This window comes from Ursus arctos, unplaced genomic scaffold (assembly GCF_023065955.2).
Source record: "Ursus arctos isolate Adak ecotype North America unplaced genomic scaffold, UrsArc2.0 scaffold_2, whole genome shotgun sequence".
Classification (NCBI taxonomy): Eukaryota; Metazoa; Chordata; class Mammalia; order Carnivora; family Ursidae; genus Ursus; species Ursus arctos.
Window position 1 is genome coordinate 29,919,479 of NW_026622874.1, and position 22,357 is coordinate 29,941,835.

General features: G+C 43.5%; 1 protein-coding gene across 1 annotated transcript; it reads left to right on the forward strand.

The window, feature by feature from the left end:
• The first annotated feature begins 1,447 nt into the window (after positions 1-1,447).
• On the forward strand, positions 1,448-9,397 carry SLC30A1 (solute carrier family 30 member 1). Its single transcript, XM_026509096.4, has 2 exons — positions 1,448-2,716; positions 4,609-9,397. The coding sequence occupies exons 1-2, from the start codon at positions 2,095-2,097 to the stop codon at positions 5,508-5,510; spliced, it is 1,524 nt and encodes a 507-aa protein (XP_026364881.2). The 5' UTR covers positions 1,448-2,094; the 3' UTR covers positions 5,511-9,397.
• The last annotated feature ends 12,960 nt before the right edge of the window (positions 9,398-22,357 follow it).

Below are 22,357 nucleotides of genomic sequence, written 5' to 3' on the forward strand. Positions count from 1 at the left end.
TCTGCTTTACTGAAACATTCTCAAAGATTCAGTTCATGCCCCTTGCAGGACCTCTCAGAAGGCCTTAACTCCTCAGCCCCGTGGGGAGCAGCACTCGTTTTATGAATGCGTCGCCCTCGTCCCTGGTCTTTACAGGAGGGCGCACCCGGGAGCCTCGCACCCACCGACTCCCCCTCTCGGCCCCTCCCTGGCTGCCTGCTGTCACACAGCGGTCAGGGTCCCTGGTTCTCTTCTATTGATGCCGGCCGGTGGAGGCCATGAGAGGGAGGGTCTCCAGCCCCTCGCCAGGGTGGTGGTGGTGGGGGGTGTCCTTGGCTTCGCGGAGAAAGAACTCAAGAGCAAGCCATGGGGCACCTGGGTGGCACAGCGGTTAGGCGTCTGCCTTCGGCTCAGGGCGTGATCCCGGCGTTATGGGATCGAGTCCCACATCAGGCTCTTCCCCTGTGGGCCTGCTTCTTCCTCTCCCACTCCCCCTGCTTGTGTTCCCTCTCTCGGGGGCTGTCTCTATCTCTGTCGAATGAATAAATAAAATCTTTAAAAAAAAAAAAAAAAGAGCAAGCCATTCAGGGAAAGAGACAAAGGTGTATCTAGAAGAAAGGGGCTACTTAATAGACAAAGTAGTGGTCTCTCCTCCCAGGTGAGGAAAAAGACCTCCCCCTTTCCCTCTAACGGTTTTCTAAGTTGTTGTGTGTGTGCGCGCGCGTGTGTGTGTGTGTGTGTGTGTGTGTGCGTGCGCGTAATTGGCTGACGTATAGGAAGGGGCTTACTGCTTAGCTTTATCATTTACACTGAGCGGTGAGTTTTTCTGTTGTCTTAGGGTTGTGGAATTACCCACAGGGAGCAATTTTAAGAATGTTCAGCTTCTATGACTTTCACTGCCAGAGGGAGTCGGGTCTTGTGGTCTTCCATGAGTGGGATCTTGTGACTCTTTTTATGACCTGACTTTTAGGTTAAGGGTCAGCCTAAATACCAAAATGGCTTTACTTTGGTCAACTTGTCTCTCGAGCCTCCCTTCACCACGTGGACTCAGCTCGGAGGATCAAAGTCTGTTGGCTGCCCGAACCCCGTACGTGTGTGGGGCGCCGCGAGGACCCGCAGGGCCCGAGCCGCGGCCCGGCCACGCGGGGGACCCCGCTTGCCCCGCCCCCTCCTGCTGCACGCGGCCCGCGCCCCCAACCCTCCCCCACGACGCCCGCCGCTGCACCCGGCCGCGGCCCCCGGCCCACGCCCGGCTCCAGGAGGGAAAGGCCCCGCCCCCATCTGTTGGAGCCTTGACACCGCCTCCTCCCGCCCCGCCGAGCCTCCACCCAATAGCGAGCGCGGATGGGCGGGGTGCGGAGGCTGTCGTGAGGGGGTCCTGGCCAATGGGGAAGCGTGCCGGGCCTGGTGGGCGGGGCGTCGAGGCCTTGTCACGCTCGGGTCCGTGTGAAAACGGGGGTTCCGAGTGCAAAGCAAAGTTTTTTTGTAAACCGTCTGCAAAGGCGGGGGGGCGAAGAAGGCGCCGGAGACCGGGCCGAGTGCAGCTCCCGTGGCCGCCGCCTTTTTAGCTCTTCAGGCGTCGGCTTCCCGGTCCGAGCCACACCGGAGGAGACCAGCGAGGGGAAGACCTGCGCGGAGAACCCTGCAGATGCTCGGAGCCTTCGTAGCGCGGAGCTGCCTGTCGCCCGCCCCCGCCGCCCGCCTGCTCCTGCTCCTGCTCCGGCTCTTCGTCCCCGGGCTTCGGGAGCCCCAGCTCCCCGCCGCCACCGTCACCACCGCCGCCGCCGCCTCGGCCTCTGCCGCCCCGCTGTGGGTGTGGGGACTGGTGGGGCTGAGCCGGGCCTCCGCGCCGGCTCTGAGCACGGACGCCTGAGGAGCTGTGCGCTGCCGGCCCGCCGGGGACGCCCGCAGGCGCGGGGGCTCGGCGGCTTGACCCGGGGCTCGTCCCCGTCCCGCCGCTGAGGCCACACAGCGGTTTCCCGAGCGGCCCAGTCGGGCGGCGAGAGCCCCGCGCCGCCCTCCCGCCTCCGCCTCCGGGTCGCCGGCCGCCGGCGACTCGCCGCCACCGCCAGTGTAGCCGCCCGGCCGCGCTCGGCGGGCCCCTGAGCCGCAGCCATGGGGTGCTGGGGTCGGAACCGGGGCCGGCTGGTGTGCATGCTGATGCTGACCTTCATGTTCATGGTGCTGGAGGTGGTGGTGAGCCGGGTGACCTCGTCGCTGGCGATGCTCTCCGACTCCTTTCACATGCTCTCGGACGTGTTGGCGCTGGTGGTGGCGCTGGTGGCTGAGCGCTTCGCCCGGCGGACCCACGCCACCCAGAAGAACACGTTCGGCTGGATCCGGGCCGAAGTGATGGGGGCTCTGGTGAACGCCATCTTCCTGACCGGCCTCTGCTTCGCCATCCTGCTGGAGGCCATCGAGCGCTTCATCGAGCCGCACGAGATGCAGCAGCCGCTGGTGGTCCTCGGGGTCGGCGTGGCCGGGCTGCTGGTCAACGTGATGGGGCTGTGCCTCTTCCACCATCACAGCGGCTTCGGTAACGACTCCGGCCACGGCCACTCGCACGGGGGTCACGGCCACGGCCACGGTCTCCCCAAGGGGGTCCGCGGCAAGAGCAACCGCACCGGGGACAGCGACGACAGCGTGACCCCGGGTGAGCAGAGGCCCGACCAGGAGGAGACCAACACCCTGGTGTCCAGTAGCAGCAACTCCAACGGGCTGAAACTGGACCGGCCAGGTGAGGAGAGAGTGGCCACCGCAGGTGGTTGGGTCCGGGGAAGCCGGGACCCCAGCCTGGCCCTGGGCGGGATGGCCCGCACGCCCCCTGGTGCCCGCGCCGGCCGGCGCCGCGCCGCCGCCTCTAACCCTGCAGGTCCCGCCCCCGCGGGGCACACGAGGAAATAGGACCCCTTTCGGCCGGGTGCTAGGAGCCGGGGCGCGCGGTTGGGGGTGACGGTGGGGACTGCGGTTTTGGGAGTGGGAAAAGGGTCGGGAAGGGGACCGTCAGCCCTCTGCAATCCACAGCCGCACTTGGCCGCCCTTACGAGCAGTCCTTTCGAGAGACTGTCTGATTTTGGTTTTCACAGAATCAAAAGCGCTTCCTAAGTAAATTTCTTGCCCCCCCCTTGGGAAACGGAGAGAGTTCCCAATTCATCCTTAGTTGTTGGCCATTTGAAACCTTGCCCTAAGTAGTTCTTGTGACCTTTAAGCAAGTTTCTTAGTGTTACATTCAGAGCCATCTAGCCATTGACTTTCCTGAGCTCAAAACCCTGGTTAAAGGTTCCTTTTATGAAGGGCAATGTGTACTTCAGTTACTTGTCTGAAGTCTGAGCCTAATCCTGCAAATCGTAGATTTAGGACCTGTTTGGTCATGTTTAACATTTCACTTAGGACTTTTCAAAGTCAAACTAAATAAAAGTGATGGTAACTTATTCATCTTATTTTTTACTGGGTGCTTTTCATTCTAAATATAATTGCTCTTGAAGGCAATTTGGAAAATGTTGAAAGAAAAGAGATGGGAAAAAGAATCAACCAAAGCCCAACTACCCAGGCTCTTAATGATGTTAACAATTTGGTGTATTTCCTTCCAGTTTTTTTCATTTACATTTATTTGCTTAGTGGTATGTTACTACATGGACAACTTGTGCTTTTTTGAAGGTGCAGGATATCATGTTAACAAAATTGAACTTGTACATTGAAAAGGTTTCATAAACAATTGAATTTCCCCCTCACTCCCACTCTGCAGGGTATTACTCCAAAGAAAATTAAGCTGCTCTGGTGTGTACACAGCAATTCCTTTAAAAGATGGGCACGTTTGGTTTAAGAACTGGTAGGGTAGATAGAGATATTTCAGCTTTTCCTGAAGTTGATGATTGTTGATGGGTTTATATTGCTAATTTGTCAGTTTCTAAACCCTCTCCACCAAGAGACTCTGTGGTTTATATTCCTGATAAAAGTTTGAGTTAGCCACAACCCTTTAATGACAAAGAGTGACTAGAGCAGTGTGTCAAATCAGGCATTTGTAGTGGACTTCTCCATAGTTGCATTTAGTTTCGTGGGGGATAGTATTCAGTCTTATGGTTTCTTTTTTTTTCTTTTTTTAAAAGATTTTATTTATTTATTTGACAGAGATAGAGACAGCCAGCGAGAGAGGGAACACAAGCAGGGGGAGTGGGAGAGGAAGAAGCAGGCTCCCAGCGGAGGAGCCCGATGTGGGGCTCGATCCCAGAACGCCGGGATCACGCCCTGAGCCGAAGGCAGACGCCCAACCGCTGTGCCACCCAGGCGCCCCCAGTTTTATGGCTTCTTTTTGTATATGCCAAAAAGTATAGCGGAATGTTCACAGGACCCCACCCCCACAGAAGAGATGAACTTTTTTTTGGAGATGGGGAGGTAGGAGGGTGGTAAGGAGAATGGGGAAGCAGTATCTTCATAATGACTCCATTTAGGCCTGGCCCTTATGCCCTTGCTTGTTCCCAGTAAGTCAGTTTATACTAAACTGCCCTGGGCACATTTTTAAATGACGTTCCATGAAAAATGTTTACCTCTTTCACTAAAATGGAATTAGATGAAGATGCTTGTATAAACACTTCAGATGTATTTGATACCACATTTTTTCTTTCTTTATAGATCCAGAAAAGTCCAGAAATGATGCGGTGGAAGTACAAGTGAATGGGAATCTTATCAGAGAAGCTGACCATGTGGAATTGGAAGATGATGATAAGGCTGGACAACTTAACATGCGTGGAGTTTTTCTGCATGTCTTTGGAGATGCTTTGGGTTCAGTGATTGTAGTAGTAAATGCCTTGGTCTTTTACTTTTCTTGGAAGGGTTGTCCTGAAGGGGAGTTTTGTGTGAATCCATGTACCCCTGACCCCTGCAGAGCATTTATAGAAATAATTAATAGTACTCATGCAACAGTTCATGAGGCCGGTCCTTGCTGGGTGCTCTATTTAGATCCAACTCTTTGCATTGTAATGGTTTGTATACTTCTTTACACAACTTACCCATTACTTAAGGAATCTGCTCTTATTCTTCTACAAACTGTTCCTAAACAAATTGATATCAAAAATTTGATAAAAGAACTTCGAGATGTTGAAGGAGTTGAGGAAGTTCATGAATTACATGTTTGGCAACTTGCTGGAAGCAGAATCATTGCCACTGCTCACATAAAATGTGAAGACCCGACATCATACATGCAGGTGGCCAAAATCATTAAAGACGTTTTTCATAATCACGGAATTCACGCTACTACCATTCAGCCTGAATTTGCTAGTGTAGGCTCTAAATCAAGTGTAGTCCCATGTGAACTTGCCTGCAGAACTCAGTGTGCTTTGAAGCAATGTTGTGGGACACGGCCACAAGCCCCTTCTGGAAAGGATGCAGAAAAGGCCCCAACAGTTAGCATTTCTTGTCTAGAACTTAGTGACAATCTAGAGAAGAAGCCCAGGAGGACTAAAGTTGAAAGCATCCCTGCTGTTGTGATAGAGATTAAAAAAATGCCAAACAAACAACCTGAATCATCTTTGTGAGTCTTGAGAAAGATGTGATATTTGACTTTTGCTTTAAACTGCAAGAGGAAAAGACTCCATTGAAATTCTAAGTTTGCCAAGTAGTGTAATTGAAGTCCTTGTCTGGTCACACAGTTTAATTCTATTTTTGTAAGAACATAATGGGACTGCTTAACAGAGTTCTATATTACAACTTTGTGATAATTAGTGCAGAGTACAGCTATGCTGTAACAATTTTGGAAAGCCAGTTTTAACACTATGTTACATTTTTGTTTAAAGTAAGTATAAACCTTATATAACATAATGACATTTGATTTCCAGTTTTTCCATGGTAAAAAATTAATTAGGGGGATAAATAAATTAAAATTGTTACTGGAATTTCTCTGCTTTTCTTTTCCCCCAGTGTTATACTTTGTTTTTTAGAGTTATAATCACTAAGCTTGAAAAATCATCAACAGGTTTGTTTCCTTTGACGTTTTGCCCTCTGAAATCATTACATAGCATAATGGCAGCATGTTTTTGAGAATGACTCATGGATATTATTAGGAAAAGTTCCCTTTTTTTCCTTCACATGGGGTATTTGTAATACTAAAGATCACTTACTATCCTGGATTCTATATTGCTGAGTATTATTCTAATAAACAGTTGAGATAATTAACAAGTTGAACTACAGTTTACATATATATAATAGGGCATATGGAGAGTAAGAGCAGGGAAGATGGTTTACCAAATTAAATATTTAGATTGTTGGAAGTTAATGTTCAAGACCGCATGTTTTGTTTTACCAAAGTTAGTCTAAAATGTGGACATGTTCACCAGCATTACTTTCTCTGAAAGATTGGCATTAGGAACATTGAGCTCAAAGTTTACTTAATGAAATACATACAGTAAATATTTTTAAGGACCTTAAAGCTAATCTGATAGTTCCATGTTAAATGCAAGCTTATTTGTGTAATCTTTCAAATTGTAGATATTTAAACAAAACTTAAAGACTTAGTCATTTCATGGTGACCAATCATGAATGGATTCAAACGGAGCTTTTTTCGAGTACAACCAGCAGTTCTTGTGCTTCGCCCAGAGCTATTGACTTAGGAAAAGAAGGAAATCTAATGGTTAATGCAGTTTAAATGTTAAATTCTTAAAAAACAAAGTTAAAGCAAAATTAATAATTAAGATTCTGTAGGTCATCCTGTCTTGACACTGCTCAGATCTTGCAGTAGTGGCTTATTTTGTAAAGATGCCACACTATCTACACAGGAAATTGTTCTTGGCTATTTCGTTGTTGCTGTGGGTTTTGAATCCATACACAAATATTATTTAAGGATATTTAAGTTATATTTTTCTTGACAGAGAGGGGTTATGCTTTGTGAAGAAACTAGATTTTTGTCCTCATAAGGATGAATATTAATATCAGTTATCATGTATAGCTCTATTTTTCTAGAAATAAGGAATCCTGACTACTTCAGTAACTTTTATAGCTGACTACTTTTGGGATGGCTATCTTTTGGGATTTGAAATAATTCATTGTTTAATGGGTCTTAAGATGAAAGTGTTGGCATTGGACAGTTAACTTTTTAAAGGGATCTTTTGTGGTAGATGGTGTCTTTTTCTAGTATAAGCCTGTTGCTGGCAATGGGCCTATTTAAGAACAGCCGATTTTTCCAGTGAGAATGAGGTAATTTTAGGAACACAGTTTGTAAGTTCACATTTGCTATAATGGGCCAAAACCATAACCTGCCAATTTGCAGTACATCTTGATCTTTTAATACTCTTATCTGATAATTGTGTAATTCAGTTCCTAAACCGGAAGGTACTTTCAATTTTGCAGAAAAATTTTAAACATGAAATTCGGGAATCTCATCGTATGGGTAAACGAGAGAAAGCTTCAAACTGTACTGTATCACGTACATTCCTGATTCAACACTTAGAACTACAAACCATTAAGATCTTCAAACAGTTTATGTTACAGAAACATTTTGGTAATGACACATAGAGTAGGGTAACTGGTAAAGTACATTCAGTGGGGTTTTCCTTACAAATGCTTTATTGGGTCTTTCTTAAAGGTTGTATAATGTATAAGACATCAGCTAAATGAGGATTTTTCTTTTTTTTAATGGTGTATAAGCGTGGGATAAGGGCTTTTTTTTTTTTTCAAAGTGCTTTGAAGGTAACAGCCTTTAGATTTCAGTTACTTCACTTTTCATAATTTTTAAATCGCTTATACATAACAAAGTGGTACCATAGAATTCTTTTTTCAAAGGACTTTGTTATAATAGCAAAATCCGTGGGCACTGACTCACCTTTTGAGTTTTAGCAGAGAATTATTTATTTCTTTACAATGCACTTTCTAACCCATTTTTAGCATTATCTTTTAAAAAATGCTTTTATATTTAAATATTGTGGGATTTAAGTGTCTTTTCCAAAATAGCTTATTCCTTCCTGAAAGAAAATGAGGGAAATAACCCTGAATTCGTAGGACACTTAAACTCACTATTTAAATATGCTGTTTTATAGCAATGCATCAATTTTAGGAGGTGCATCTCTCCTGCTGGCTCTTTTATATTTGAGCAAGATCAGTGTATTTAGAATATGTGTTTAGAAACTTGTCTGTTGTCTCAGTTTAGTGAAAAGGAGGTGCTGCATGTGCCTGAAATAAAACCAACTCCAATTTTCCCAAGCCCAATGCCGCCTTAGTGAGGAGAGATTGCCTTCTCCCTTGTCACCTTTCAGCTTCTGTGATTGTTTCATAAGGGGTTTGGGGAGGGCATCTGCATTGTAAAAATACGGACTAGAACCTTAAAGTCAAAAAAGGGCAAAAACTTTGGTGTATGAATTTTAGCATTTTAGAAAATAATGTTTGAATAACTAAGGTATGTAATTTGAATCGGAAGAATGTCCATCAAGAGCACCTTGGAAAAATCTCAGTAGGTAGAAGACTGTTAACATGTTTGTATCCTGTTAACATGCTCAGTTAATTTTGAATTTTCGAAAGCTTTGAGGGAAAGGGCCTATGGAACCTAATGTGAAGTATTTAGTAGGCTAACTGGTATTAAGTTGAAGATTCTTTTACTGTTTATAAGCAGATACCATTTGAATGATATAAATGTCATTTACCTGCTGTCTTAAGATGTTCACACATACACAAATATGGAGAATAATTCTACAATATAGAAATATTTATTTTAATAGAGTTTCAGTTAAGGCATAAAACAGTGTTAAAACTCTTGGGAAGGTGGAGGGTTTTTGTTGTTTTTAAATGGAAAACTGTCAGATGCAGTGTTTGGCCAGCTGCAATGGGAATTGTACTAGCACTCTTTTGATGTAGCTCTACCGATACTATGTGGCGATGCTATTTTGTTATACTGACAAGCTCTGGACTATTTAGCCGTCATTTTCACTGGCACAAGAGCCTTTTGTATGTCATTCAGTTTAAACTTTTAAACCAAAAATTTTGTGGTCCAGTGTCTTTGGCCAAAAGATGCTGGAGGGAATGTAACATACAATTATTATGTGGCTATATATAAAAAGACACAAATTGCCATGTTATGGTCCTGCCTTGAAACAGCACAATGAAGTGTATCAATGTATTCTGTGATTCTTTATGAAACTTCCATGTTGTGTTGTTTTGTGTCGACCATAGCCTGTCGTTTGGGCCAGATGTGGCACAGTTAAATGCAATTATCATCTCATTAAATGCAGATGCAGATAAAAAGTCCTTTAGTGCTGCAACATTTTACCTAACTTTTTGTATGTTTTATGACCGTGCGTTGTTTTCCAAAGCTGTTCCTACCTCACCATGAGGCTTTATGGATTGTTATGTATTATAAATGTTCTTTATGAGACAGACTACTGTGTTTCTTCTCATTTATTAAAAGTTAAGTAGAAAAATAAACTAATTTTAATATCTACTTCATTGTTTTGTGCATGTGGCCTCCCCACCTGTACTAGTTTGGGTTATGTAGACTTCAGGGGCTTAAAGGGGAATTGGAGCTCAAGTGTTGCTAGGTGTACAAGATGACCAGGTTAGAGGATAGTATTGTGGAAGGAAAAAAATGGGCAAAAATTGCAATAGAAGTAGAAAGGGTAACACAGCAAAGGCTCACTAACATGAAATAGGCAATGGCTGTGAAATTTTTTGTTACAAACATTAAGCATTTACATTATGTAATTACAGGTTAACCTGCTCTTTTTTTTACTTGCTCTTTGTAAGTATAGTTACTAACAAGGATTATTAAATACTTTACAATTTCCTTAAAGAACTTGTGCTCCTGGCTAGGAGATAAGCAGATAAAATTGCATAAGAAAAAAATCATTTGGCAATAAATGGCAATAGAGAAAAGAATTCATAAATACAGTAATACTCCAAAGAAGGGATGAAGATCTTTGGAAAGGATTCATGTAGGGTAAAACTGAAAGGAGGGATGGGGGCTGAGAGGCAAGGGGGCATAGAATGGAGGACTGAGGATCAAGAGGTAGGACCTTGTTAAAGAGGGATGCCTGGGTGGCTCAGTGGGTTAAGCACCTCCCTTCGGCTCAGGTTGTTATGATCCTGGGGTCCTGGGATCGAATCCCACATTGGGCTCCCTGCTCAGTGGGGACCCTGCTTCTCCCTCTCCCTCCGCAGCTCCCCTTGCTTGTGTCAAGTGAATAAATAAAATCTTCGAAGGAAAAAACGCTTGAAGTGCCAGTGTCAACTGGTTTGAATTTGGTTTTATAGGAATAGAGGAAGCCTTCAGTATTTGGATAGATGAGAAAGAAAAGGATACAGGATAGATTTGGAATGACAAGTAGAGAAAGTGAGACAGGAAGACAAATCCATTTACTAGGTAGTGCTAAGAGAATGAGCGAGTTCTCAAATACACACGCCCATATCTACGTGTACCGCATTTCAGTTGATTCCAAGCTCATCCCTTTTTTATACTTTAATGTTTCTGAAGTCCGAATGCATAGATAGAATCAATAGTATCTTACTACTGTTGGCCAACTTACTTTCTTATCTGGATGTGTCTTACTATTAAGGATTCAGAAAAGAATTCTCAGGCAATATGGGCTTTTAAGAAGTATTTGCCAACATTCCCTAGAACATAATTTCATGTACTATGCATTGCACATCTGGATGAAGGCTGTTGCTTTTGAATTAGACTAAAAATACTCTTAAAAAGTCAGGGACAGCATTGTTTTTTTTGAAGAATTTCATAGACGTTTCTGCGTCTTCAGAATTGACCATTTTTGCTCCCCCAACCCTAGGCTATATAGCCTTTTTTTTTTTAAATCAAGGAATTTATGGCACTTTGTTGCATTTGCTTATTTACAAACTTGTTTCACGTTGTTGAACAAATTTTGTTGTAACAAACTTTGTTATAAACTTGCACAACACAAACTGTGAGGTCCGAGTTGTCTATATTTCCTCAGGATTTAGCACAGAAACTGGCACACTGGAGGGTTTCAAAGGTGTTTGAATGAATATTGAGGAATGGGGGAGTGGAAGAAATAAGATACTCTTCATAGCTAAAATATACTGAGCACTGAAGATATAGTAATAATACTACTAATAGCTATAATATTCTGGGCACTTGTAAAAATATACTAAGGGACACATGCTTTCATTGAATTCTTACAAGCCATTAGGCATATTTCATTATTCCCATTTTACAGACTTGTTCAGCGCCTGACCCAAAGTCATCTGGCGAGGATGCGACGGAGCCAGGACTGGAATTCCGCAAAGGCATCCGCCAAGTAGCTTGCTTTCCCATCACTTCATATCATCAACAACCAACTTCATAAGCAGATTCAAAATGAAGAGTTCTCTTTAATTTTCCTCCGAGCAGCAATAGAAAGGCCAAAGAAATGAGGAAACTAGATTTTAAAGCATTTGCTATTTATTTAAGAAAATCATGGTAGTCACCATAAGAAGAATCAGAACTCTTCCACCTGAGTTAGACTTTCTTATGTTATGATTTAGTGTCATTTTTATTTTGCGTTACGCGAGGGACAGGAAAAACAATCTTTTTTAAAATTCAGAGCCTCTCCTGGCCTTGTGGACAACTGTTAATCTCTACAAACTGGTAGTATTTTCACCTAAGCTACCATATAGCGTTGTCGCAGGTATTAACTGCTGCTGTTGGAACACAAAAACTATGGCTTCAGTATCCGTTAATGCTGAAAACAGCGGGTCTTTGGGGGTATGAGGAGTGGAGGTGATTGAATGAAGTCAATGTGGGTGAGGAGACACAGGGAGGGGCCCTTCTACTTTTCAACAGGGGAGCTGTTAGCATTTGGGTGAGATAATTTATCAGAGAACAGGAGTGAACCATGCACTGAGTTAGGGACCCTGGCTTCCTTCCACACAAATGCCAGAAGCTCCTGCCCCCCCCCCCCATCAAGACACCCTCACTGTTTTAAATGTCCCCAAGGAGGCAGAAGGGCCCGATGGGAAACCATAAAAGCTAACCAGTGAGAACTCACTCCTCCAGCCTCTCCCACACAATCCGAATGCTACATGTAGTCTCCCCCATTTACATAGACTGGTAACAGAGATCCTTCCTGTTTTGTTCAAACTTCGGTTCCAGGAACCATTCTTTCCTGCTGCATAGTCACATAGAAAGTGAAGTCTAAAGGTGTGATTTCTAAGACTTATAAGCATTGATAGGACCAGGTAGACAGGAGCTCCTCTGACAGGTTGAGAAGATTGTTCTGCTCCAGAAAGCAGTGCAAATGTGGCCATCTGATTTGGTCATGGAACCCTTGGCTATCTCTTCTGAAGTATAAAGTAAAAATGCGTTTCTGGAAACATAAAAGGGGTTAAAACCAGTGCCTTTTTTAAAGTGCAAACTCGAATATTCAAGTAGAAATTGAGAATGATTTACCCTGTTTTTTTTTTTTTTCTTCTAATGGTGAAAATGTCTAGGACAATATTGGAAAAAACTTACCAGGACTTTTTGTAGCTTGAATCAACAGTGACCTTCAATGACACCTGCCCGAGGCTCTTGCATCAAGATTCCTCTGGAAGGTGATAGTGATGCAGCAATGTTTATTGATAAAGCCACTGGGTCTTGAGTTTCTATACATTATTCAAAGTCAGTGAGCTGAAAAAAATTAGGTAGCATATTATGGTAGAATAATGATCCCCTAAAGATGTTCATGTCCTAATTCCCAGAAGCCATGAATCTGTGACCTTACATGGCAAAGGGACTTTGCAAGTATAATTAAGTTAGGAATCTTGAGATGGGGAGATTATCTCAGATAATCTACATGGACCAAATATAATCATAAGCGTCCTTAAAGGAGGAGGCAGGAGGGTCAGAGTTAAAAGATAGGATGATGGAAATATGGATGGCAGAAGTAGTGTTGCAGTTAGAGAAATTGGAAGGTGCTACACTGCTCACTTTGGAAATGGAGGGAGAGGCTGCTAGCTGAGGAATGCAGGTGGCCCCTAGGAGCTGAAAAAGGCAAAGAAACATCGTCTGGAAGGAGTACACCACTGCTGACGCCTGAATCTATTCCTTGAGACCCATTTTGGACTTAGGACCTCCAGAACTATAAGATAATACATTTGTCTTGTTTTAAACCACTAAGTTTGTGGTGATCTGTTATAGCAATGAAAAATGAATATACATGTATCACTGTATAACTATAATGTACACACTAAATTGGTGATTTATTATTTTGCTCTCATTGGAGTTAAATTACAGGCTAATTTGTAAGTAAAATTTTATGAGAAAAGGGCTAGACACTATAAATGGTGATATAGCTTTTTGTTGAAATACTTATGCGGTAATTGACTTTGGATGTGTATGTGAATGAAGCATTGATCTGCGGTATTAACGTGAGAAGGAATGCTCAGATTGAACACGTGACATACAATGCAGAGTTTTCTTTACGTATACATGTCGCCCGAGTTTGTATGTCAAGGCACCAAGCTTTAGGGATAAATACTTCCTTAAGGGCATTAGTGGGAGTCCAGACAATCTCGTGTGTTCCCATGAGACCCAGTCTGAGCAAAAGGAGAGCCCGTGGTCAGTGAAAGAACCTTGTATGAATTGGAGATGTCATCCTGAGGCCACCTGCGGTAACTACGGAGTGTCATTCACACAGCAGCCTCCCCTTTCCGCTTCCTCCGTTTCCTGCTTTCATTCCACTTGGTCCCTCCTCTCTATCCTCTCTATCCTGCTCTTTCTCAGCCCAGCCCGTTATTAGGCATATGACCTTGGCAGGTTGGATACTCCTTGGAGTTTCAGTTTTCACATCTGTGAGATGGGACAATGCATCCTTTATGAGGTCCTTGTGAGGAATACCTGGGACAAAAACTAAAATGTATCTAGCACATTCCATGTTCTGGCACTGTGAGAAATGTTTACCCCATGTTATCCTTAACGATCACTCCATGAACTAAATGCTATTATTAGCTCCACTTTTTTTTTTTCAGATTTGTTTATTTTGAGAGAGAGGGAGTGAGCAGGGGGAGGGGCAGAGGGAGAGGGAGAGTGAGAATCCCCAAGCAGACTCCCTGCCCAGTGTGGAGCCGGACTCAGGGGTCGATCCCAGGACCCTGACTCAATGTCAAGAGTTGGACGCTTAACTGACCGCCACGCAGGCGCCCCATCTCCACTTTAAAGATGAGGAAACGGGGTGAGAGAATGGAGTGATTTCCATAAACCTGGTGAGTGGGGAAACCAGGACTAACCCAGCTCTGTCTAGGCAACGCCCCTGCTCTTGGCCATGACATCAGCCCCACAGAGAGTCAGCCCGGTCTCTCATCTCCGGGGCTCTTCCAACTCAGCTGTTACTCCAGGCATTCAGCTCTGCAGCCCGACGCCCTGGCTTCAAATCCCAGGCTCCAGAGCTGTGCGACATTGGCTAAGACACTTAAACTTTCTGCCTTCATTTCCACATCTGCAAAATGAGGGTAAGAAGAGTATTTTTCTTAGAGGGTTGTTTTAAGATTAAATGAATCAATATAAGTAAAGCACTTTGAACAGTGCCTACTCCTTATTAAGTGCTCAGGGAAGATTGGCCAGTTATTTTATTCCCTTCCTAGTTCTTACTTCTCCCTTCTTTCCATACTTCTCTCCCCCCCTTCTTTCTTTCCCTCTCTCTCTCTCTCTCTCCCTAAACCCAATTTGTGACCCTTAAAGCCTTGAATAATCCCTTTTCTAACTCTTGGACTTACACCAGTCCTCTTCAGTGATAACCACTTTTCTCTCTGTCTTTCAAAATCATTGGACATTTTCCCCCCGAGGTGACTTTGTAACGCGCGTTAGCCCCATCTCGGGAGACAGGAGTGTCCGGAGGGCAGAGATGATTACCTAGTGATCTGTTCTATGACTGCTCTGGGGGAAGGAGGGAAGGAGGAAAATGATTCAGGCTCAAAACAAGAAAGACAATTCCAAAGATCGCATAGGCTGTGGAAGGAACCAGTGAGAGGTGCTTCCATGAGTCTGGTGTTCGATGCAGGCGGCAGAGCCTGCTGGTGATTTCTGCTCAGGGCAGAGCTTGGACCCAATAGTTCTGGGATCTTTCTAGCTGAGATGTGGGGATTTCCTGAGAAGTGCTTGTGAGGGGCAGTGATATGGTCCAGGGAAAAGAGCCCGGGGTGATTTTCCTCTGCACTGGCCCCACCACCTGCAGTGCCGGGGAGACACATCCGAAGGAGGTAATGACATTCACTTCCATTCTGCTTCTCTTCCCCTTCCTCCTCCTCCCGCTCCTCCTCCCCCTCCTCTTTCTTCTTTTTAAATCAGTGGATAATGTAATTTTCACTTTTTCCCCCCCAATGGAACTGCTTGAGAACCTCCGAGCGGGCAGTGCGTGAGTCTGGTGGGTCTGGTGAGCGAACCCCTGAGCCCCGCGGCTCCAGTGTTTTTCCTGGACGCCACGGGCGCTGTGGGTGCTCTGAGCTGCGTTAGACTGGTAAGCTGTGTTTTCCCCGCTCTTCATTATAACTTAGCAGCAAGTCACATAAGGAACGACTATTTGAAATGAACAGTGAATGAACAGCAAAAAAACAAAACAAAACAAAAACAGTGATTTTGCAGATTTGCTTCAATATCTGTTTCCCTGGGTCCCTCTGCCGCGTTCCTTTGGGGACTTTTATTTTATAGAACATCCAGGGTCTACCCTCCTCCACACTCCGCTGTACAAAAGAGAAAGGATGGTGCTGGTTCCATCCCATGAGGTTTTTCATTTATTGGAAGTCAAGACCTCTCTTGCCCACAGTGTGGGATTTGTGGAGAAGGGCTTGCAAAGAGCAACCTGAAACTTCTCTTACCTCATCGTTCCAAGCACAACACTCGCATTTTGTATGTATTAAAAAAAAAACTAGCAAATTTTGTGAAGTGTTTAAATTAAGTTTTAAAGCCCTTTTTGTCTACTTTTGATGCCAGAACACATGGTAATATTTCAACTTGTACTTTAAAACTATATACATGTATATGTAAATATATGGGTCTACAAATTTTTTTTTTTTTGCTTAAATAAATAAAAGTCAGTCGAACAACTTACACTACTTGTGAAACGGCAAAAAGTTGAAATGTGAGATCACATTTAAAAGAGACTTTTAGAACAATTTTAGTGATATATTAATTTAAAGTAAAAATATTGTTTCCTGTAAATCACTCTCCGCAAAAGTGACAAAGTACCAGGGCCCAGGGGCAAATGAGATGCTGGCAGTAGTGGGGGTGAGATGACATGCACTGGAACGTGAACGGCTGCAGCAAGTCAGCAGGCTGGGGAGGGCAGGGGTGTGGGTTGTCCTGGATGCTTGGCTGCCCCGGCTCTTTGTCAGGGGCAGGAGCAGCGCTCAGACACGTGAGTCGGGAGCAACTCCGCTGAGGGCTCGGGCAGGAGTGGAAGTTAAGGGGCCATGTAGGCACCTATGAGCCATCAGGGCCCAGCTCTGTATGGCCACAGATGCACGGTTCATCTGGTGTGGTAGTTCGCGCAGGGGTGTCAGAGACACCCAGATGGGGGCTGGAGTCCTGCGACCTGTCCCTTTCCTCTTTATCACCCTGGACGCATCACTTTGGTCTGTTTGGGGTAACAGCAGTATATGCTTATGGGATTGTTGTGAGGGTTGAAGGAATAATGCACCTGCGGTCCTTGGCACAGGATCTAGTATTACATAAAGGCTCAGGAAATTATTATTGGACCTCACTGCAGTCCCAGGAGGCAAATGTTCTCCCTTGACCCCCCACAAAATGAGGTTTAGTGAGACTGAGTTTTGATCTAGATATATTTTTTAAAAGATTATATTATTCATTTGAGAAGGGGAAGGTGCAGAGGGAGAAGGAGAGAGAATCCCAAGCAGACTCCGCTGTCGCTGAGCCAGACAAGGGGCTCGATCCCACCACCCCAAGATCATGACCTGAGCTGAAACCAAGAGTCCGTCGCTTGACCGACTGGGCCACCCAGGCACCCCTAGATTAATTATTAAACTAGATTAAGTATTCATCTAGGCTAGGCCTACATTCCCATGGGGCCTCCAAAGCTCTTGATTTTTCCCTGAATGCCACACTTAAACCTTGTGGGGGTTTTCTAGGATTTGGCCGTTCTCCTCCGAAGCACAGATTGATTTCTTCATTCAACAAATCCTTACTGAGCGCCTCTCCTGCAGCGGTTAGCGCTTCACCCCGAGCAGAGACACAGATCCCCGCCCTTGGGAAGTTTACAGTCTACAGAGAGATAAGATAAAGAAGTACAGTGTGTATTAGATTAGCGAGTGATGGAGTCTAAGGAGGAAAAAAATAGCCGGGAAGAGCGCTGGGAGATTATGGGTGTGTTTGTGTGCGTGTCGGAGCGAGGCTTGACGTCAATATTTTAGATATAAAGGCCAGAAAACCTGAAAGAATGAATGAGATATTTGAGTAGAAAGCTAAAAATGCAGAAGCCAGCTCCTGGGGTTTCTGGGGAAAGAGACTTCCAGGCAGAGGGACCAGGAGGGTAGGGCCCTAAGATGAGAGCTCATCAGCTCCTAGAGGCCAGAAGTGGATGCCCCTGGGGAAAGGTCTGTGCTTCTAGAAAGAATTTCTTTATTATTTATTTGATCAGGCTGAGAATCAGCTTTCTTCCCCCAAAGCAGGTTTTTCTAAAACTTGGACTTCCCTTTACGAGCTGCCGCCCCTTGGTTGGGTCACTAAAGCCCGAGGTTGAAGCAACGCGGAGGAACAGTGTTGGCTTAGCGGCGGTCTGATTTGTTGTGTAATGGCAGGGACTTCCTAGATGACTCAGCAGGGTTCTCTGCTTGAAAGTCAAGCCAGCCGATGAGGAGCTCCAGCCCCAGGCCTCCCAGGTCTAGAGGATCCCCTGTAGGGCAAAGGAAGGGACTATTTCTCTGAGCCTGATCTTGACGTCATTTAGCTGCCTGGACTCCTGGAGCTTTGAGCAAATAAATGCTTTATCCCTAAAACACAGATCTTCCAGCTTGACTTTGCCTCCCTGGAAAAGAAAAAAAAAAAAAAGAGAGAGAGAGAGAGAGAGAGAGAGAGAGCCTGCCCCATGCGGTGGGTGAGAACATGGACTTTGGAACAGGAGAATTGGTTTAAGTGCTCACTCTGGCAATTACGAGTTGTGTAGCCTTGAGCAAGTGATTGACCTGAAAAATGAGGCTCTTCTCACTTGAGTCCTAGGAGACTGGGGTCAGGTGCCGGGAGGTGGGAAGTGTGCCCAGCGCCGTGCCAGCAGCGAGTAGAACCTTGCCAGATCACCATGATTATTTTTACCCTCTTGAGCATTCCCGTGCTGGTAAAACAGCCACCCCACTACTCTGTCCAATTCCTAATCCTTACCCAAATATTGATACAATTCTGGCCCCTGTACTTTCAGAATCACAACTGAAAATGGATGGCATGATCTCCATATGCAAAGTAAATGTGCTTTGGAGGAACTAGGGTGGGAGGTAAATTGAACCAACTTTTGATTCCCTGCCCTCCCCTTATATGGAAGGGGTGGGTGTGTTTCCCCTTTGATCTTAGAATGTGTTATTCTCCTTGTGCCTTAGACTCCTCATTTACAGACGGGTTCTGGTGAATGGAAACCTGTTTTGAATGTAGCAAGAGAGATTACTATTTAAAAAAAAAATCTACATTGTGTGTGTTTTAAGAATGTAGATTCACTATCTCCTAATGGTTTGGTTTGCTAATTTTGTGTTTGCAGAACCATTTGCTTTTCATCAAAATTTTCCGTGGATCTCCGTGGAGTTATGATCCAAAGGCTTTGCATTACAGTGTTTTCCCCATATATAGTTTATAGGGGGTGCAGGGACAGTCATTAGCCTGGGATTTAACTTGTCTTGGGTGAAACGCACATGGGGCACTGGAGGTCACTGAGTTAATGCTAGTCACCAGCAATTAAAGGCCTCCAGAGACAAGAATTTGCACTCCAGCTGCCTTCCCCTCTGTCCTAAGGCGCCTCTGGTCAGGGTGGCCAAAGCCATCTACTCAGCACGGGCGTTTTAAAAAATAAACTAATTCTTAATTGCACAATTTATATCCCGATTCATTCTCTTAGTAAGCAATTTAAACGATACTGACAAGGCTCAAGGACGTTTCCCTCGGTTTTCAAGGAGTGTTTGAAAAAATAATGGATTTTGAATTTATCAAAGGTTTTCATTTTCTACTGTTCTAATCCTATGGTTTTGTCCTTTGATCTAATCACCGTCCCCCTATAATACTCAATTTGATGTCCTTCAAGACCTTTTCCTATGTGTGTGTGTGTGTGTATATGTATGTACTGATACCTGTGTGTGTATATACAGTCAATTAATATGGATACCATATTTATATAGGCATTTAAGCTATATTCATATATATGTGTATGCATATATTCTTAACATATAATTAATACCTTTATTAATTTATGCAGGATTATTTTCTGTGGAGGTTGTTTCTCAACTGAATTGGTCTGCAACTTGCTTCTTTATGCAACAATATGCGGTTCATAGAGATTTACTTTTTCCTTTGGAACTACTGCATAGTTTCCGCTAGTGATAAGTTTATCACATGGGTAAGGCTCCTACTGATGGGTGTTTAGGGTGGTCTGGGTTTTCACTCCTGGAGACAATTTTGCAATGAATTGTCTTTAACCACATTTCCTTGTGCCCGTGGGTCTGCTTTCTAGGAGGCTGATTTTAAGAAGTGTCATGGGGTATATGGAATTTAAATTTATTAGATACTGCCAAATTGCCCATCAAAGGGCCAATTTAAATTCCCACCGACAGTGCATGAGAGGACTTGAAAACTTTTCATATTATTAAACTAAGATTCTTTTTTTTTTTTAAGATTTTATTTATTTATTTGACAGAGAGAGAGACAGCCAGCGAGAGAGGGAACACAAGCAGGGGGAGTGGGAGAGGAAGAAGCAGGCTCTTAGCAGAGGAGCCTGATGTGGGGCTCGATCCCATAATGCCGGGATCACGCCCTGAGCCGAAGGCAGACGCTTAACCGCTGTGCCACTCAGGCGCCCCTAAACTAAGATTCTTGTCAAAAGTTTGGCAAATCCAAATCCAATTTGGTTTTAATTTGCATAAAACCAAATCCAATTTGGTTTTAATTTGCATACATTTGAATACCAGTAGAGTGGAGTATCTTTTCAGGTCTTTATTGGCCACTGATATTTCTTCTTCAATGAGTTTCTTATTCAAATTCTTTCCATAGCTTTCTCATTCGGATTGGTCATCTCTTTTACACTAATTTGTAAGAGTTTTTAAAATATATTCTTGATAGTAATTATTTTTTTCTCCTAGGCTATTGCTTATTCTTAAAGTTTGTTTATGGTATCTCTTCACACACAAAGCACTTATATTTTTGAAGTAGACAAATTAATTACATTTTCTCTTTATAATTTTTGCTTTTTGAATAGTTTCAATAGATGTCCCTAGCCCCATGGTAATAAACATTTGTTAGCATATTTTATTTTAATACATATACACATATAATTCACACATACATACATATATGTAATTCACATGGAATTTATCATCAGGTATAAAATGTATTTTTTGAAATGGGTAAGGCTTAAATATATATGGTACATATATTCAAATATATATTATATATATTTTTATTTTTGATTATTTTAAAACAACTCACAGAGATATTACTCATGAGTATTATATACTATTATTTTCTTAAAGCCTTGTCAGTTAGAAATATATATATTGAAGTACTTATATATTCCTAGCTCACTGGACATTTTTTTTTAGATTTTATTTATTTATTTGAGAGAGAGAAAGGGAGCAGGGGGAGGGGGAGAGGGGTAGGGGGAGGGACAAGCAGACTCCGTGCTGAGAGCAGAGCCCCACGTGGGTCTCGATCCCACACCCTGAGATCACAACCTGAGCCGCAATCGGGAGTCAGACGCCCAACCCACTGAGCCATCCAGGTATCCCCTAACTCACAAGGCTTTAAAAAAATAATAATAATACATAATAATCATACCTGACAAAATGAGTAGAAATGTCTCAGTATAATCTAATACCCCGTTCAGGTTAACTTTTCTTTGCTTGTTCAAAGATATATCATCATGTTCGTTTGAACTGGGATCTAAACAAATTAGTGGGGGGGGAGGTGCCTGGGTGGCTCAGTCAGTTAAATGTCTGCCTTTGGCTCAAGTCATAATCCCAGGGTCCTGGGATCAAGCCCCACATTGGACTCCCCGCTCAGTGAGGAGTCCACTTCTCCCTCCCTCTGCCTGTTCCCCAGCTTGTGTGCGCTCTCTCTCTCAAATAAATAAATAAAATCTTATAAAAAAATTAGTGGGTGGATATGTTTCTTGATTTTCTTCTACTCCGTAGCAGTTCTGCCCCTCTCACCATTTTTATTTCCTTATGAATGGTAAGGAGATCGTATTTTATTAGTGATATTCTTGGTATCTATATTTTTAATCATTCACATCACAGTATAGATTGCTAAATTTGTTGTTTGTACGTTTGTTTTGTTTTTGAGGTCTTGACTTTTTTTTAAAGACCTAAGTTTTTTTAAGTTGTAGGTTCACAGTAACACTAAGAGGAATGTGCAGATTCCCCATCTACTCCCCACCCCCCAGGCACAGCCTCCTCCGATTATCAACATCTCCCACCAGAGTAGAACATTTGTTACAATCAATGAATCTACATTGAACGATCATAATCGCCCACAGTCCATAGATGGCCTTAGGGTTCATTCTTGGTGTTGTACATTCTATGGGTTTGGCCAAATGTACAATGACATGTATCCATCATTATCCCTTCACTTTTTCACGTGATTAATTTGGTGAAAAAAACTGGCCATTGGTCCTGAAGAGCTTCCTGTGTTCAAGGTATGTCTGCCTCACAATGTCACTTAGTGTTCCCAGCATTTCCTGAAAACTGGTAGTTAGCTTTCAAGTCTTCATTAGATTCAAGTTCAAATATTTTGGCAAGGATATCATGACATTTTTTAATGAGGTAGCTGGTGTATATGAAAGGTAGTGGTTTTGTTCTGTTTTACTTTGTTTATATCTCAATTTTGTATTTGGCCATCTTGCTAAATTTTGTGATCAGTTATAACAGTCTACCAATTAATTTTCTTGTATTCTCTAGTCAAACCATTATATCATCTGTTAATAATGGTAGATTTTTCTTTTCCCCCCAACATTTATACATTTATATATTTATACATTTATGTATCATTGGACAGAGCATCCTATAAAATGTTGGAGCATAGAAATAATAATAATTAGTCTTTACCCACTTTAATGGGATTGCTTTAGTGCTTTACAAAAATATGCCACTTTTGTTATACATTTTGGCTAATGCCCTTTAACAAGTTTACAAAGTTTTGTTAGTTTTCTAAGAGTTTATTTAAAAAATCATGAATGGATTATGAATTTATCAATGGCTATTATTGTTTATTATC

Excerpts from the sequence above, each read along its gene's own strand:
- SLC30A1 (XM_026509096.4), top strand. The coding sequence starts at position 2,095 with ATGGGGTGCTGGGGTCGGAACCGGGGCCGGCTGGTGTGCATGCTGATG. Across the intron at positions 2,717-4,608 it reads GCTGAAACTGGACCGGCCAG|ATCCAGAAAAGTCCAGAAAT; the intron begins GTGAGGAGAGAG and ends CTTTCTTTATAG.